The 19,297-nt window shown below is 41.3% G+C and overlaps 1 protein-coding gene across 3 annotated transcripts in view; it reads right to left on the reverse strand.

The window, feature by feature from the left end:
- Positions 1-19,297, reverse strand: part of agla (amylo-alpha-1,6-glucosidase and 4-alpha-glucanotransferase a) — a 43,453-nt gene that overhangs the window by 12,436 nt on the left and 11,720 nt on the right. For 2 of the 3 annotated variants that reach the window (XM_088085955.1, XM_042497468.2), the window contains 16 exons: positions 18,833-19,036; positions 14,079-14,260; positions 13,720-13,831; positions 11,533-11,659; positions 10,692-10,794; positions 10,224-10,321; positions 9,354-9,493; positions 8,885-9,072; positions 7,302-7,425; positions 5,668-5,831; positions 5,187-5,288; positions 3,180-3,335; positions 2,819-2,969; positions 2,480-2,604; positions 1,808-1,920; positions 1,544-1,678 (listed from right to left, as the gene is read on the reverse strand). In XM_088085955.1, the coding sequence (XP_087942081.1) occupies positions 1,544-1,678; positions 1,808-1,920; positions 2,480-2,604; positions 2,819-2,969; positions 3,180-3,335; positions 5,187-5,288; positions 5,668-5,831; positions 7,302-7,425; positions 8,885-9,072; positions 9,354-9,493; positions 10,224-10,321; positions 10,692-10,794; positions 11,533-11,659; positions 13,720-13,831; positions 14,079-14,260; positions 18,833-19,036 (2,224 nt within the window). Of the gene's footprint in view, positions 1-1,543; positions 1,679-1,807; positions 1,921-2,479; positions 2,605-2,818; positions 2,970-3,179; positions 3,336-5,186; positions 5,289-5,667; positions 5,832-6,889; positions 7,014-7,301; positions 7,426-8,884; positions 9,073-9,353; positions 9,494-10,223; positions 10,322-10,691; positions 10,795-11,532; positions 11,660-13,719; positions 13,832-14,078; positions 14,261-18,832; positions 19,037-19,297 lie in introns of all 3 variants that reach the window. The other variant, XM_088085956.1, reaches the window with a different exon arrangement.

Raw genomic sequence — 19,297 nt, forward strand, 5'->3', positions numbered from 1 at the left:
AAAAAAGCCAGATGTTACTGTGTGTTAGTGGGGTGTTTGTGTTGTGGAAAAGGGGACTGGAAAACACTGCTGTTTTCATTTTAAATTGTTATATGTTTAATATCTGCAATCTTGTTATTTGTGCTGCTGCCTCACTTGGCCTTGACCCTCTTAAAGAAGAGATTTTTAATCTCAATGAGTCTTTACTGCCGGTCAAATAAAGGGTATTACTATAAAAAAAATGTATCCTGGAGTCTTAAGCCTGGAGCAGAGATGAGCAGTGGTCTGTTAAGTTTACTTTTACTGACTCTGCCCCTTCAGACTCTTTTACTTCTCTAAGTTCTGTTCTTCAGACCCAACTGAAGTTGACCCTGGTGACATCACTTGAGGACATCCATCAAATTTTGCTGGCCTCCCTCTGAATACATTTAAGGCTTTGTACTATTTGTTTCACATGTGCTGTAGTCCTTTGCAACATCTTGACCTCCACAAAGTCCCCTTTAAAGTTGTGAAACCGTCTGAGACTCATCTATAATCATTCATTTAATTCTAAAGGCCCTGACACACCAAGAAGATGGTCAGCCGTCTGTAAATTATATCTATAACACGTCTGTCCATCCTGGAAGAGGGATCCCTCCTCAGCCGCTCTTCCTGAGGTTTCTTCCATTTTTTTCCCCCTTTTACAGGAGTTTTTTGGGGGAGTTTTTCCTAAGGCGATGTAAGGGTCTAAGGACAGGGATGTCGTATTCTGTAAAGCCCTTTGAGGCAAACTGTGTTTTGTGATAATAGGGTTTATAAATAAAATTGAACTGACTGAAATGTTGGGCTGTCAGTGAACGCCTGTGTCCCTTGTCCTTGCGGTGTGTCCCACACTGTTGATTCTTGTTGGTGCTAGTTGGCTTTATTTCCACTGGTTCAGCATACTGATTTAGTATTAGCGACGGCAGAACCAATCAGTGAATGAAATCACTCTGATTGACCATTGAGCTCAGCATACGAGAAGAGAAACAGACGTGAGGCAAGCAAATTAAGAGCTAAAGTCAAGAGGAAGTGAGGTTGAAACTTGTTATACAAGGTCAAAAAGTTTTTCTTTATACATTGAGCTCTTCAGCAGAAGTGTTTCCTGATGGTTTGTGTTGCTGGTAAATATGTTTTGCTCTGTCAACATTGGATTGTATTGTTCATGTGCTCACTGGCTAACTACCGTCAAGATGGTCTTCCGGGTTCCCTTTCTGGATGACGATTACAGACGACCGCCATCTGCTGGTATGGAGGGGTGTTTCCTCGCAGGGGCATAATTGACATGCTGCTTGACTGTTGTTTGGTGTGTTCATTTGTAACTTTTTGGCTGAGACACGCTGAAGTGAGGCAACACAGCAGGGGGCTTTCATCACCACTTGTTCTCTGATGTCAGTTTGGTGTTTCTGAGCCTTTATTGGATGCTACAGTCTGTTCTTCAAGTAAAAGATGAACCGAGTAAAGGTGGGTGTAACCTTTACTTTATCCTTATGACAAACAGAACACAGGTCATGTCTCACGAGGGGCTGTGTACTCGTATACTCACTGTGCCAGGGGTTTCTGCAGAGCTTCTGGTGGTTTATCATCTGCTACACTGCCTTTCCTGTACTTTGGGCTGAACTGCGACAGATAAAACCTCAGCACCCCTGCTACTTTCTGGGCCTTGGGGTCCAAACTGACCCTGTGAGAAGAGAGTCATAGAAACTGGTGTAAGTAAACAATTGATAAGATGAACACTATATAAGGAATGCAATGTTTCTTCAGTGGTGACGCAGAATCTGTATTGTCATTTTGCTGCTGAGGTGTTTACCTGAAGGCGATGACGCTGCCAGGTGTCAATTTCTGAAAGGTGATTTCCTGCACAAACTCTGATCGACCTTTGGATGTCACTCCAGCTTGCTTCACCACCGTACTCTCCTGTAACTAAACATATACAAAAATAAAATAAAATATATATTAGGGATGCCAGGTGGCATTTTCCTACAAGTTAATAAATTTGTGACAACACTTCATGATTACAGTGGACATTTTAAAAGAGAAGATATTTTCAGTATCTGTGTAGTGCTGTAGCATGTTATTTCTAATGCAAACCAAATATTTCCTGCAGCTGCAGCTTCACATTAAAATCATTTAACCCTTTCATACGTGGATCCACATCAGTTTTCTTGTGCTGCATTCATACGTTTTTCACAAGCATTTAAACCTCTGAAACCTGAGAAAATTAATTTAATGTCATTCAAATTCACGGAAGAAGACATAATGAGCAACTTGGTGACAAGTTATGACAAGGAAATGATCGGGGGTGGATTTCTTGCTATTGTTTGGGCCATATTTGTATATTTCTGTAATTCTATATTTCTACACACACACACACACACACACACACACACACACACACACACACACACACACACATAACCACATATATATGTATAATACACAGATTTACCATGATCCCAAAAATGATCACAGCAATATTTACCGAAATATGCTCCTTTATTTCCACAGTGTATTCTGGCATGCCATTGATGTAGTGGTCATCCTTCTTATAACTCCCAGCAGCCCTTTCCACTGTCCTTGCCTCCAGGACTACTTCCTCTATCTTCCCTTAAGAAACAAAAACAGAGAGAGATATTATCAGCACTGGGAAGATTTGTTTGACACCTCATTTACAAACTCTTTCACAAAACCATGCAAGCGGTAAAGAACAGATATATTGGAATAAAGTAAAAATACACACATGAAGGCGACAAAGATCATGCAACAAAAGTATTTAGAAATACATGTTGAAGTTATAAAGGTGATGATGATAAGGTCATACCAGGTATGAACATGGGTGGGACCTTGGGGTCATACTGGTGGGTTTTGGGGTTCCAGAAGGCTGTCCTGCACACTGCCACCACAGACTGGTGTGTGCTGGGACAGTGTCGAGTAATCGCAACAATATCTGCATCAACCTGGTCTACATACACCTGGGGAGAAACACAACAGAGATTAAACTTGGACACATTGATCACTTATAAGTGTTCTCCAAGAAAGTTAGTGCAGGAACACAGCAACAATTTACATTCAGCGTCAAACGTGGAGATATCAAAACTTTCCAGTCATACTGCTTCATGCCTTAAAAACCTTAAACAGATTGCAGAGTGGGCTGAAACTGCTTTAAGAGTTGAACGTTGTACCTGTATGAATCCCTGGGCAGCCAGTTCCTGATGCAGCTTGTTGAGGGCCAGTTTTCCAGCTATGATGCCAGACTGGAGTCCAACCTCACTACCAGAGGAGGGGGAAGCTGAGGGGTTCCACTTGGGGTAAAAACGCTCCTCCTTCACCACAGAGATCTACACACACAAACAAACCAAGCACTTTAAAGACTGTCTTTTAGTCAATTAATGTTACTCTATCTGTTCCAGTTTTAGCAGGCTGAGCAGGTGTGTGTTATATCCAGTAAATGCTCTGTACTGTTTGTAGCTGATAAATTACATCAGCTCCTATAGCACAATTATTGTTGGGGAATCAGTGGGCCTCATTCACAAACCTTTCATAGAGGACATTTGCTCTTGAACATCCTAAAATGTTTTTACAAAGATTCTGACATTCACCAATGTTCTCTTATTTGGGGTTTGTTTTCTGAGGTAAGAACAGAATCCACGCACACAAAAGAGCCTTTTTCCCACCAAAATTTGCACGTGCACGCAGGTTTTTCAAACAGGGGTAAACCCGCTAAATATGGGCAACTGGCTTCATTCCCACTGCCAGTGAACACAACACTGGAGCACGCGAGTCTGCCTTTCTGTCAGCTTATGTGTGGTGTGTGTGTGTGTTGTTTTGGTGGTGTGTGTGTGCAACATCACAGGCAAGCAGGGAAACAGGTAAACAGCAGACAGCATCACAAACAGAAGTCTGTGAAAACTTTTCAGTGGTTTCTTCTCTTTATATATATATCTCTTACTTATTCAGTCTCTCTTTCAAAGTCGGTGCAGACTTATTTGAAATTATGTTTTTAAAGGGTGGTAATTTGTGACGGCACAACATTGCATCTTGCCAGTTAAGGAGACAACTGTGCTATTGCACTGCATAATGTTTGTGGTTAGCAGATTGGGTGGGTTGATTAACATGCAATTTAAGCATCTCATGAATCTTTTTGTGTGATTTTATTTCCTGACACTACGAGGACTCCATTGGCGTTCACTTTCTGCAGAAGTACCTTCACTTAAGAGCAGGATTTTTTTTTAAGTCCAGTGTTCAGTCCTCTGGAGACTTTCGTTTGTCTCAACTTTTCTTTATCTTCTTAGCAGCTATAATGTGAAAGGGGAAGAGAGGGGAAGACATGCAGCAAAGGGCCACAAGCTGGACACGGCCTTTGTGCAAGGAATGTCGGCACTACCAGGTGAGCTAGTTCAACTCTTTTTCATCGTCAGTCCCTGCAGTCTCATGCCCTTTTTATGGAGATTTATGGGTGTTTACCTGTGCTAATTAGGATCAACTGGCACGCGCTGTTAACCTGTGATGACAGTGGGATTCATCATATAAGAAAACAAATGCGATCAATGCTGGAGTTGTTAGACAACCTGGTAGAGAAGGTGCCCCATGTAAAATAGGCAATGTCACTGCCGCAGCGGCTGTGGGTTTGATTCCACCCTCGGCCCTTTGCTGCATGTCATCCTCTCTCTCTTCCCCTTTCACACTTAGCTGTCCTGTCCATCCTGTCCAGTAAAGGCTAAAAAAGCTTTCAAAGATAAAAATTAAAAAAAGAAGAAAAAACTAAGGAAAATATTGGAAAACGAGGCCCAGTGTTTTGGGGGTTAAGTTAATAGAACTTCCAATTCAAAGAAAACATGTTTTTTTACTTGTTTGTTTTATAAAACAGAATTAGGCTAAAATGATAGTTATAGTGTGAAAATCTAAACCTGTCCAAAAACAGTAAGCAAAGATGTGACACTAGCTCTATATAAGGCTTTTCAGATATATACATAGATACATAATTCACAACTTTAGAGCAAAAAACAAACGAACAAAAAAACATTAACCACATTCATGAATTTGCAATAAATAAGCCAAAATTGGAGAACTTGTTTCTTTAAAACCCCAAAAGGTCATAATCATGGTTACACACTAAAAAGTATTGTTGAGCCAAAATAGTGAGTGAGTGGTGATAGTTTGTGTGTTTGTTTATGTTGTTTATGACTAACCTGATGGGGCACTAATTCATCGTACCCTCTGGTGGAACCGGTGGCACAGCAGGCCATGGAGACCATAGCAGAGCTGGGGAGGGAGTCCAGTGCTGACCGCAGCTGTGTAACCGAGAGAGGCAAACACACAGCAGTTACTGTACACACCTGACACCAGGACAGAATCCGTCACATCTGACCACAGTGATCTTTGATTTTTCTAAAAGTTTTATCTATTACATAATGTCTTACTTTATATTTCTTTGACCAGCTAAACATAGAGGAAGCAGCAACAGAAGGAAGACTACTATTAAATGAGAATTTTATAAATTGCAGGAATCATGAGAACTTAGATGAGAATGTAGAGAAATTTCACAACCCTAACATTCTATGGGGAACAGAAACAGAAAGATAAAAAAAAAGACATTGCATACTAAAGAAAGTGGTTATCAGCATCTTCAGTCATTCCACTCCATCCTGCCTGACTCTGACCGAGACCCACCTGTATGGGACACTCGTTGTCATGGGTTACATCAAGAAACATCGCATGGGCAATGGAGGGCATCAGTGGGCGGAGACTGGGCTGAACAAAAGCTCCAACTGGCTCGCCTCCGTAACGATAGACCAGTCGACCTTCTTCATGGCTGTCACCAGCTGACATGGCCTCTATGGACAGGGTGAGGGGTGAGGAAAAGTTAATGAGACATGGGAGGGCAGTTATAACAACACAATCCATACAGCTATAGTACTGTACAGGAGTTCACAAATTCAAGCACGCTGTAGATCAATACTGGGCCACATTCCAATCTGGTAATGCAGGTGCTTTGCCTTTGAGAGTTCATGGAACACACAAGCTTATATTTAGTTGATGTGGAATGCCTGTTCACTAATGTATGGACTAAGCTATTCCCTATTTTCTGAATAGTTTCTATATGCTGAATTCAGATACATTTCTGACATCATATATCTGCAGATAGATGGATGGGCAGAAATGTGTTTAAATATGCACACGCATGACAAATTAAAAGAAAAAAATGTGAGTGTCAATGAGTGTCAAAACATAACAAACTTGGGTGCTTCTCTATGGGGAACGAGGGTTCACTGTGTGGTTGGTGAGTATTGATATGATGTGAATCGTATGCTAAAGCCTTCACAGTCACCACCAGTCTTAGGAAAGAATGTTGTTTATCTCTCCAGTGCAGTACAACACAATTAGATAATCTCTGAAAAGAAGCAATGAAGCTGCTCTGGAGGCCTGCAGTTCAACAGCAGTAAATGTGTTGTTTTTTTTTTATTTGTCACCGATCTGTATGTACTGTATGTAGCAGTAAACAATATGTACAAGCAACAAAAATATACCTACCTCAGTATCCCACACCATCACTTCATCAGTATTGATGAATACACTACATACCTACTGTTTCGTTCCTCACGCCATATCACAACTGAATAAGCAGTAATGTAGGAGCAGATGACACCACTTTACACACACACACACACACACACACACACACACACACACACACACACACACACACACACACACACACACACACCTCGGACATGGACTGTGCTCACCCTCACACTCGCACAAAATCCACTCACATTTTATAGGTTCTTATGTGCTGTAAACTCAGGACTGTTTTTTAATTTAACTTATGCTTATCTTACATGTACGTGGGTGTATGTAGGTAAGTGCATTTTAAACACGTAGATTAATGTACCTCGTATGAGCGATGAGATGCCTAGCCTGGTTACGAAGATATTATCCAGCTCCTCACTGCCGGTGAATAGTTCAGCCACCACATACAGGTTAGGACAAATTGTTCTGGCCACGTCGAGCATGAACTGGTTGACCACAGCAAGGCAACACAGCAAAACCAGTGCAGACAGTGCAAGAGGTCATGATTCAGAGAGAGGAAGAAAGAAGAGGTTGGGAAAAAGATAGAAAGGACAGAAGCAGGAGGAGGAGAGTTATGTTATCAGTTAGTGATAACAGGCCGAGTGACCACAGCATGCAGTCATTCAGTCCATGAACACAGAGTTAGAGTAAAGAAACACAAATATGTTTGGGTATGCAGTGAGAATAGAAGAAGGAGACAAAACACAAAGTTAGTTCGTGCATAAGAGCTGTACCTCGTATAAGGCTGCTAATTCCCAGCCGGTTAACAAACACATTGTCAATGAGCTCGCTGCCTGTAAACAGCTCAGCTATCACATACAGATTGGGTCTGACTGCTCTGGCTGCATCTAACATTGCCTAGACAACACAACACAACAGTATCACAGACAAGGGAGAGAAACACAGGTCTGCTGTTAACAAGGTCACTTTTTTAGTGACATTTGGTGACATAAAACCAGTCTGCAATAAAATTACATTTTCTTTTCCCACCTTTACTATTTAATTTTTAAACTAATTTTATTAAAACTCCAACCTGCAACATGAATTTAATTAAAAATGCAATAAATATGACTGATATAGATACTTCACCAGCCAGTGTCCTCTCTCTATTTTTGCCTAAATTCACCTGTGGTCTGAACATATCTGTCAGTCAGTGTAGTTAGGTAAATCTGCGGAATATACTTTCTGCTGTAGGTATGTCATCAGAATGTGGCCGTAGTGACTGTTGTTTTGTTTTTAGGCTTTGTAAATGTCAGTTAGCTCATTCTCAGGCTACATGGTACTTCAAGTAGGCAAAATGTGACTTTATTGTAGTTTTTATGACTAAAAGTAGTCACAAATATTCTGGGCCAAGTTTCTCAATTGGTTTCTGTAGTGACCTGACACTACGAGGTGGAGTCTGCTGGTGTTGCATCACACAGTAACACAACTGTACTGAAAGCCCTGCATGATTTAATACATTGTAGTACAAAAGGCCTACAATAGAACCCAAAATGTTCCATTTTTGTTGAAATAGTGGTTGTGTTTGTGTTGACCATAGACTGTTTATAAAGATGGACGAAATGACAGCTCTCCAAAAGTGAGGCCAAACGATCTCGAGTGTAACAATCGTTATGCTTGTCGTTAATAGTGCTACATGCGGTTGGTCGACGGGTGTATGGGCAGGAACTCGCATCCAACTTCGTCCAACTTAATATACAGTCTACAGTTTTGAATCAATTCATTTTAGAGGCTGTACTTTGTGGAGGAGTTGCACAGAACTAAGGTTATTTTTTTCATTGCATGGATGCTAACAACTGTACTCAGGCTTCTCATCATGCAGGTGGGCCTTGATTCCTCAACATTTCAGCCACTCATTTCTGTAAAGGCTTTGTTAACTCAAATGTGGCAGATGTATCCAGTTTGATTGCTGGTTGTCTGACCTCTGCAACATTAACCACTGTTTGCTGCTATGGATTTAGCCTCTCTTTCAAACCTCAAATTTTGGAAAACAAGAATGACAATGCAATGTATGCTCTGCTTTAGCAAAGTCAAAATTCCCCCTATCATGTGATTGCTTATCATAATATTCATGCTTCTATCAAAGAACTCCAGGTTCTAAATTCAAAATTAGATTGGATTATGAACTGGCTGTAATGTTTACACAAACATATGCAGGACACCTAAAAAAAACCCTTTCTGATGCAGTGTCAACAATTATTATTGATAATTCTAAGGTGATATTAATTGCATTACAGTTTGCAAGGAACACATTTTTCTGGTAAATCAGTGACATCTGCTTAACTGAATTATGTAATGTGATAATATATGACAATACCTCAGCTACATGTAAAGGTGTCGAGTGGCAGTTGTCCAGTCTGACTCCATGGAAATATCTGGCTGTGATCTCAGTGTATTTCTTCATGTGAGCCCACAGGTACGGGCAGTCCTCAGGCCCGTTGCCATAGCGCAGTTTGACACTGTCGCCCCAGCATACCAGCTCCCGACGCACGTACACGTTGGAGCCTGCAGGTAGCACAGACACAGAGCAATACTGACACAAGGAATCACGATTTCTTCACATCAGTCTGTTCAATGCTAAACCTCACAACAGCTTGTACTAAATTAAGATTCTCAGTTCTATATAAATGGACACACCATAAACCTTAAACATGTTTCATCCCACGTAAAAGGTAATGCGTATTCTCTTTGATGGACAGAGGGAGGAACCAGTTACAGTGTGTTTGTGTGTATTTTTTTATTCCTTTATTATAGTTTCTGGACCAGATAGTCTTCTGTTTTCTAACCTGGCTCAGCAAAGTTGCGCAGAGGGTCGTCGCCCATCACCCAGCCATTGTGAGCCAGGAAGTGGCACGTCTTGTCTGGCTGGTCTAGCAGCTGCAGCTCCTGCTCCAGAGTCATGTCCTGATATGGAAAGGTGAAATACCTAAGACAGACAGATGAAAACACTGAGATCTACCAACACTTAGAGTCTCTTTACACCTGGTGTTGCGATGAAGCTCATATCTGTGTAATCTGTATGAAATGTAGCTTCAACAGTTATGTGTCTGTATTATCCTCATGTGATTGCAAGCCAATAAAACAGGACAGATACAGCTGTAAAAAATGTCACATCCTTATACCTCAAGAGAGAAAACAAAGCATTCACTACCATGCTGAAGGGTCAGAGTGTGACTTTCTGTATGTCAAGTAGGGTTACAAATCAAGGGTTATTTAGAGCTATTTCCAATGTTTTTGTGTCCAGGTGACTAATGCGTCTACATTGTTTGAAACTGGTTCAGTTTGATTGAGTGCACTGGCATGTTTTCACATGCACAATGTAAAGGACCCCAGAAAGTATAGATACATTTGTGTGCTTCTAATGGTGATCCATGAATAAACACTAAATAATCTGATATGAATCTCAATTCCCACTTACTACAATTTCAGCATTGTACAGTAGTCCATGTAATAGCTCTCTGTAGTATCCACATGCTCCAATGCAATGCACTACAAGACTAATGGTAGAGATTTCCCCCATCTGGCCTCTCAAGTAGTAACCTGACCTAAAAAGCATGTTAAATCAGTCTTCCCTCCACCTCTCTTCTCCCTTCATGTATTACATTGATCCCATATCTTCCCCTCTCTCCTTAAAGCCACATCTTAAAACTTCTCACCTGGTAACCAGAGGGTTTTTCTTGCTAACAAGACCGAGTTTGGGGCCGTGGTCTGCCAGACGCTCGTACACTACATTTCCCACAACGCAGGTGGCAGCCTTGAAGAAAGCAGGAGGAAAATAATGAACACTGACTGATGCACAGGATGCATTGTGTATTTTGGGAGCCAAGTACTATACAAATACTATTCAGAATACATGACTATACTACATATCCTGATGTTGACAGGGAACTATTTTGATACATGTTTTACATATTGTTGACATGAGGTGTTTCCATCTATATCAGTCATATCATCTCTGTGACTCCGCTGAGAGTCAAACCAACAGGTTCCTCACACACTGTGCTCCAACATGGCCGAGTCAACAGGACTACATTCTGATAACTGCAATTATTCTATGTAATTATTTTTATTGGTGCAGTCAGCACTAGCCCTGTTGTTATGTTATGTTGTTATGTTCTTCCTACCTGCTCCTGATGCTGGTGAATGATGTGGTGCTGCTCTTCATTCAGCTCGTTCAGTTTCTGTCTCAGCCAGCCACAGCACTCCTCGATGTGCTGTGGGGAGGAGCTACAGAGAGAAAATCATGAAACAAAAACTTAAACCACTGCTCTTCATTCTGCAAAGTGCTGCAAACATTCAGTATATGTTTACCAAATGTACATAACTGTACACAGACATTGTATAAAAAGGGCCTGGCGGGTCAGGAGTACTAATTGGAGGTGTATATATAACCCTGCAGTCTACTTTAAAGTTGCCATTTTTAATATCAGAATAATTTGAGGATGATCATGTATTGTGCAGATTCCTGTCAACATGTATGTTTCTTTTATTTCAATGCATGGCAGTGATTGGCAATGAACCAACCATGTTGGTTTCAATTTTAATGGGCTGAAAAAAAAAAAGACAACCTCTCAAAAACTTTGAAAATAATGTTTGTGCTGGGAAAAGAGCCAGATCCATGCGGCTGTAGCTGCCTTAAATAATAGGCCTTGTTGATCAGGTCTTAGTATGCACTCATGCGTGTTGCTGCTGTGGTGTTTGTCCATATTGTTAATGTGTGTTATTGTACAGTTTATATGATGTTGTATTGTGTGCTGTTGTACTTACTGCCGTCTGACCATGTTAAGTGCTGGGAAAAAGAATCTCCTTTCAGGGGCAATAAAATCTAAGTCTCATGTGATTTTCTTGTCTAACCAGAGTTAATTTTTCAGCAAAAGAACTCAAAGATCCACTAAAACTGTCACTTCATACAAGAAACACAAAGTTGAGCGATAACAGCTTTAGCTAGAAGTTTCTGAGTCAGACCTGTGAGGTACAAATGTCTCCAGAGCAGAGTCCATGTCCACTGTGTTGCCATAACGACGGTATTTTGGGTCCTGGACAATCTTCAGGCCCTTCTGCCCCCCTGTCTTATTGTGGTCTGGCTTAGTGCCTAAAAACACACATGCAAAGGATCAGTTAAGGCTGTTAAATATCATTTAAATCAAATGTGCTGATACTAGCACAGTAGCAGCTCTATGACAGTGATCTGTCCGTGAGCACTGAACTCTGACAGCAGGCGGTGCTGCTGCTGTTGTCTCTGGTGAATAACCATTCAAAAAAGTACAACACATGGGATACTCCTCCTCAACAAACACATATGATTATGGCTCCATCTCTATAGATATCCAGGTAGTATACTGTTCAAATGATGGGCAGCTGCACTGTCTTAAAGGAACAGTGTGTAAGTTTTAGGGAGATTTAGAAGTGTCTAGCGATGAGTATTGCAGATTGCAACCAGCTAAAACTTCTCCTGGTTAGAATTCCTGTCTGTCATCCCCCTCTCTCTACCACCCTTCCTGATAAAAGCTGTCCTATCAATAAAGGCAAAATGCCCTAAAAATGATCTCAAAGAAAAATAAATTGTTCATTGTTTGAAGTTTTAACCAGGAGCTGAATTGTTCACTCTCCATAGCAAAAGGATTCCATGATTTAAAACGTATACAGACACTAAATACAGCAGTTCACTTTAAAATTTCCCTGTTTTATCTAAGCTGCTTGCTGTGTCATAGACAGAAGGCTGGCCTAGCATCTGCTAGCATGTGCTCACCTTTGTCCTCTGATAACTTAAAGATACAGACATTCAGGGGGTTTTCATTGGGAGCTCATGTATCCACAGAGGTCTCTTCTTCTCCAAAACAAGGTGATCTAAACCAGTAAAAATGCTGAATAAAGCATTTTCATCTTACAAATAAGAGTTTCCTCTATTTTTTTTTTGCTCGTTTGCAGAAGGGTTTCCTGCAAAGTGCCTGCTATCTGTGCTAGCCTTTTTTCTGAGACTGATGTTGAGGTTTTTAGCTGGAGCCAAGTTATCCACAGAGGCCTCTTCCTCTTCAAAAGAAACGGACCCGGTGATTGAATTTGGCAAAAACACTGACTACAGCAGTTTTATGTTCCAAATCAGTGTTTTCCTGACACTGCTCATCGCGGAGGGGTTCAATCTCCATCATCTTGAAAATATAAATGTTACTATAAAGAGCCAGTGTTTGGTTTGTCTGCTCTGGGCTACTGTAGAAACATGGCAGTGCAACATGGCTATCTGCACAGAATAGAACCTGTTCCATGTGTAGATATAAAAGGCTCATTCTAAAGTTATAAAAACGCAATTCTTCTTTTCAGGGGATTATAAACAAATTAAACCTAGTTATGAATACTATATTCCATTTCTGTTATCCCAAAATATATCCCTCCAAATCCTACACACTGGGCCTTTAAAATGAGCCCAGTTTCAGTCGTTCCTCTCAGGAGAGACATTCAGAGGAGCCTATTCTTAAACTTTTTCAGATCTATTTTTACCTTTTATGCGTGTCATTTGAGCAATTGTGAACTGGGCTCTAAGCACTGCAAAACACAGGTGAGCTGAACACATCTTTGCCTCCACACACCAGTACCTGAACACATCTGTGCCTGAACAAATCTGTGTCCTGAACACATCTGTGCCTGAACACATCCGTGCCTCAACACATCTGTGCCTGAACACATCTGTGCCTGAACACATCTGTGCCTGAACACATCTGTGCCTGAACACATCTGTGCCTGAACACATCTGTGCCTGAACACATCCGTACCTCAACACATCTGTGCCTGAGCACATCAGTGCTTGAACACATCTGTGCCTGAACACATCCGTGCCTCAACACATCTGTGCCTGAACACATCTGTGCCTGAACACATCCGTGCCTCAACACATCTGTGCCTGAACACATCTGTGCCTGAACACATCCGTGCCTCAACACATCTGTGCCTGAGCACATCAGTGCTTGAACACATCTGTGCCTGAACACATCCGTGCCTCAACACATCAGTGCCTCAACACATCTGTGTCTGAACACATGAGTGCCTGAACACATCAGGGCCTGAACACATCCTGTGTACACACTGCTGCTGCGCTGCTGAATGTGTTTACATTTTTTGCAGTTATACTTCAAATCTTCACTGATCTACAATAATGACCTTTTTGTAGCAAGGTCCTGAACTGCTCCACAGCAGCGTCCACTTTGACCTGGTAGAACTCCCAAAGTTTGATCTGAGGATACACGTCCTGCCACAGCACACTGCGGATGGCCTAAAACACACACACACACACACACACACACACACACACACACACACACACACACACAATTAAATTTGCAAATAATTACTATCATGAAATGATCCTTCATAGCCTGAAAAAAGTAAAAAATAAAAAAGTACAAATATTTGTAATAAATCCTAAGAGTCTGGCAAACACACCCTCTCAAGAGTGTTCTAATCATTGAGTGTGCAGTGCCCAGCTGTGCAGTGTGTGCACAGCTCAACTGTTTACTCACATTCAGATGGCTCTCATTGGTAATATCAGCAGGAAGGCCTTTAGCTTTGTAGCGTCCCTCTGCTACTCTGGTGGTTAAATGCCAGAGAGCTCGATCTAAGACCCAGGCTGGTCGCAGGTGGGGAGAGTTCACCAGGTTGTACCCACACTCTGGATGTTCTCTGATCCACACACTGTTAGCAGCTGCAAAGAAAAAGAGAAATACAGTCAGAATCAGTAAACTGGCTTAGGTATAATGAATGTTGAAACACATACTTGAAAAATTAATTGAGGATGGCAACATGTAATGATGAGGATGAGCCAAAAAGGAATCACACTGGGAACATTTGAACATTCTTTCCTAGATTAAACAGCCTGTCATTACATAATGCCAATGAAAAATAAAATTCCATTGATAAACATGCATGTTGACATAGTGCAGTTTCTTATATTTGTTACATTGGCCTATTTGAAAAAAGCTATGACTGAGTTTTTGTCAACTTAAAAAAAATAGGAAAACATGATTCATTATTAATTTAACACCTAATCAAACAATACTTCATTTACAGGAGCAGATCATGGACACATAGTCCAGAAAAGGCTGCCATGAGTTTGGAGAGATCTGCAGATAGACTGACTGTAAGTCAGCCACTTAGTCTTTAACCTTTTAGTCAGGCTCATTTTACTGCTTGACCTTTTCTGGGAAAGGGAGGGAGGACGAGGGGAAAGTACATGAGTAAACAAGGAGCACACAGTTTTAACATAGGAGAGCACAACGGTAACACAGTAGAGCATGGCGCTAACATACGAGAGAGGAGTCGTAACATAGGAGAGCAGAGTGGTAACATAGGAGGGCAGAGTGGTAACATAGGAGAGCAGAGTGGCAACATAGGAGAGCACCGTGCTAACATACGAGAGAGGAGTCATAACATAGGAGAGCAGAGTGGTAACATAGGAGGGCAAAGTGGTAACAAAGGAGAGCAGAGTGGTTACACAGGAGAGCAGAGTGGTAACATAGGAGAGCAAAGTGGTGAGGTGGTGACATAGGAAAGCAGAGTGGAAACATAGGAGAGAAGAGTTGTAATGTAGGAGAGCAAAGTGGTAACATAGGAGAGAAGAGTTGTAACATAGGAGAACACGGTGGTAACATAGGAGAAAAGAGTTGTAACATAGGAAAGCAAAGTGGCAACATAGGAGAGCAGAGTGGTGATATAAGAGAGCATGGTGCGAACATAGGCGTACACAGCTGGCACGTGCAGAGGGGGGGGCGGAGGGTGCTGGAGCACCTGCCCCTTTTCCTCTCGATGCCCAAAGTGCCCTTTTGTCGAGTATGTGTGTGTATGTGGTTGCCCTCGGTCGGTCACATGATCCACGTAAACGTGCCCACACTTCGTCACTCACCGCCCAGACGTGCCCGGACGTGCCCAGTGGAGCCCTGTTCCTTCGCGCTGCTAATTATTTAACAGCTGATAGCCCAATGACTCCGGTGAGTAGGATGTGCAGCGATATTTGTTTGTGCACATCTGGTGTAGTCTTTCATTGAAAGATGACTGACGAAGTAAAGTGAGCATGAGCAAGTGAGTGTGTGCAACTGAGTCTGCACACACTCACCTCTCATGAATGATAGCCGAGTTAATGACACATGCTGAGTCAGGCTTCTTTTTGTTTCTATATGTTTCTTTTGTCTTTGGCCGACTGCATTAGAGAGATGTAGAATTTTACTGTCAGTTGCAGTGGTTTTCCTGTGTTTGTAGAGGCAATGAGGCATAGGCTATACTGTATGTTATTTCAGTAAAACTATGCAATGTAGCCTACATATACAACAATAACAATTGTAATAATTAGAAGAATTTGAATTGTGATTTTCTCAACCTCTTGTTTAAACATATCAGTACACTACTTGTTTCTAGTTGTATACACACAAACTAAATATATTATGCATTAGTATAAAATGTAGTTTTATAAACTTTTATAACTTTGCTGTCAGTCAAACTGAATGAAAGCCCAAATACATCTAAAGACATGATTTTTATATCATTAGATTCATTTTTACTTAATTACTAGTGCTGCGAATCAGCACCATGGAGCAATTTCATGTTGGTTATAGAGTATATGCCTTGAGAAGGTATGAAATGTCACTCTGTGTGTGTGTGTGTGTGTGTGTGTGTGTTTTTATTTAAAACTGAAAAGCAAGGACTCGAGGAAGACTGGCCACAGTTAAACAGTCAGGTATCTAATGGTGATAATTCCTATATCCCAAATGAATGCACAGCTTGGATAATGGCTTTGTGGTATAGCATCTTGACTTCTCCTTTATTCTCATCCCCCCAGAAATATTCCTCTTTCAGTTTACAAATTTGCAGCTTGCTTTAGTTCAGTCAGCCTTGGCTGCTGCCTCTCTTGGCAATCAGCAGTATGGCAGGTCACAGTGAGCCATTTTCAGTGTTAGTTATCTCTGCATCTTGTCGTGATCATGTAACACTTGTTAAACTGGCTACTTTTCTTCTCTTGCTCTTTTTAATGTCTACATTCTCAGATCAATACAGCCCACATCCAGCGATATCAGCAGCAGCAGCAGCAGCAGCCTCATCACCAACTCCCTAAACAGAATCAGGTAAAATACAGACTACTGAGATATGAGGTGTGGACAGTGATGTATGTTGAGTCCATGTTACATTCTTTATGAATATAGGTTGCTACCATTTAACCAGCTATACTGTAAGGTATGTTTCTCTATGGTGCTTCAAATATGTGATCCATGTGCCCCGTTTAAACTTTGAGCACCTGCCCCTTCAAAGGTCTCTGCACGGCCCTGGTACACAGTGCCAATATAGGAGAGCACAATGCTAAAATTGTAGAGCACAGTACTAACCTAGGGATACACAGGGCCAACATGGGATATCACAATGCTAACATAGGAGGTTGAAAAATAAAAAGCACTTTTGAAGTTATTCTAACTTCAGTGGACCTAGATGGGAGGAAGTGTTCTATCTCTGTCATATCAGACCTGTGAAGCACTTCATTAAGTGCGGTCACCTTCCTCTCCTCATAGTTTCCCATGAGAACAAGTAACTGCTTCACGGCTTGATGCAAGTGGCCTCTTAAGTAATGTGAGGTTAGTTCCTGGTTTAGCACTCTGCTCACACACAACACATACTTTACAATGTGTGAGAGAGACAGAAGGGTAGAGAGCGACTGGGAGATACTATACCCTAAAAGTTGAATAAAATGGACCACAACCTTATGCAGAGTTGTGTTTTTATATGTATTACACAAAACGTATTTAGTGGGTGTTTTAAAGAACACGTTTCTTGAAACCAGTGCCATTAACTCGACACTAGTGGGGGTGTCATGGTACGCTTACGCTTACATAACTATTCCTGCTGCAAATCTTTCTCTCTCTATTTTTCTCCCCTGGTCTTTCTGGTCTAGCCCACTACATATACTTTCTAATAAAGGAAAATGTAAAAAAATATTAATTATAAAACAAACACCTCTCATCACATCACTTAGCTGAGGTGCTGGAGCTGTAAAAATATCAAAACAAATAATGAAGGTCTCTAGCTGAAAGCTTGCTTTTTTACAAAGACTTTTTTTAAAGATTTCTGTGAACAAATGCTTCAATCATTCATTAAATTTGAATGAATGACAAGATATTTAATGTTCACACTGATAAACGTTATTGTTTTTTTGCAAATATTCACTCATTTTGAATTTGATGCCTGCAACACGTTCCAAAAAAGCTATCACCTTTCCTTTTAGAAACACTCAATAAGCATTTGGGAACTGAGGACACTAATTGTTGAAGTTTTGTAGGTGGAATTCTTTCTTCTGATGCAAAGTGGAAAAGCGTGCTGTGGTCTGACCAGTCCACATTTCAAAATGTCTTTGGAAATCATGGACGTCGTGTCCTTCGGGCCAAAGAGGAAAAGGACCATCCAGACTGTTATCAGCACAAAGTTCAAAAGCGAGCATCTGTGATGGTATGGGGTTGTGTTGGTGCCCATGGCATGGGTAACTTGCATATCTGTGGAGGCACCATTAATGCTGAAAGGTACATACAGGGTTTGGAGCAACATATGCTGCCATCCAAGCAACGTCTTTTTCAGCGACGTCCCTGCTTATTTCAGGAAGACAATGCCAAGCCACATTCTGCACGTGTTACAACAGGGCTTCGTAGTAAAAGAATGCGGGTACTAGACTGGCCTGCCTGCAGTCCAGACCTGTTGCATTATGAAGCGCAAAAAATACGACAACGGAGATCCCGGACTGTTGAGCAACTGAAGTCGTACATCAAGCAAGAATGGGAAAGAATTCCACCTACAAAGCTTCAACACTTAGTGTCCTCAGTTCCTAAACGCTTATTGAGTGTTGTTAAAAGGAAAGGTGATGTAACACAGTGGTAAACATGCCCCCTGTCCCAGCTTTTTTATAATGTGTTACAGGCATCAAATTTAAAATGAGTGAATAGTTTGTCAGTTTGAGCATTAAATATCTTGTCTTTGAGGTGTATTCAATTAAATATAGGTTTTAAAGGATTTACAAATCATTGTATTTTGTTTTTATTTACGTTTTACACAACATCCCAACTTAACTCGAATTGAGGTTTGCTGGCCCTGATGAAAATCAAACAGCCTTTCAATAATTCAGCAGAAGCACTTTAATGCTCACTAAAATGACACTAAGTGTGTTTTCTGTCAGTCTGTTCTTCGCTCTGGTTGGGCAGTACACCAACACAGAGTGCACACTCACAAACAGACGCATATAGTCACTCACCTGTGTGATTATAGACCACATCTGTGATACACAGCATCCCCCACTCTTTCTGTAACTTCCCCACCAGCGCCCCCAAATCCTCCCAGCCGTAGTTCTGACCAGGCGGGCTGAACTCAGGGTTCAAGTTCAGCTGGTCGGCCAGGGAGTAACAGGACCTGGACTCTCCCAGAGTTTGCAGAGGAGTCAGGTGGATCATGTTGTATCCTATGAGAGAAACAACAATCACACTATTATTAATATGCACTGCAGTGTTTAACACTGCCACTACCAATAATGATAATGTGAATCCCCAACCCTAACCCATCCACCTACAGGATGGATGTCGCTGCAAAGAAGCTACATAAACTAAAACATGGATGCTTCACACACATCTTCCCTCCAGCAGCACAAAAGATCTCTACAGTCAGCACAGCTTCAACATTAGTGTCACCAATTCAGTACCTGACCAAATATTTCCCCTTCTGC

Source organism: Plectropomus leopardus, chromosome 12 (genome assembly GCF_026936395.1).
Source record: "Plectropomus leopardus strain MGB_pleo_1.0 chromosome 12, ASM2693639v1, whole genome shotgun sequence".
NCBI lineage: Eukaryota > Metazoa > Chordata > Actinopteri > Perciformes > Serranidae > Plectropomus > Plectropomus leopardus.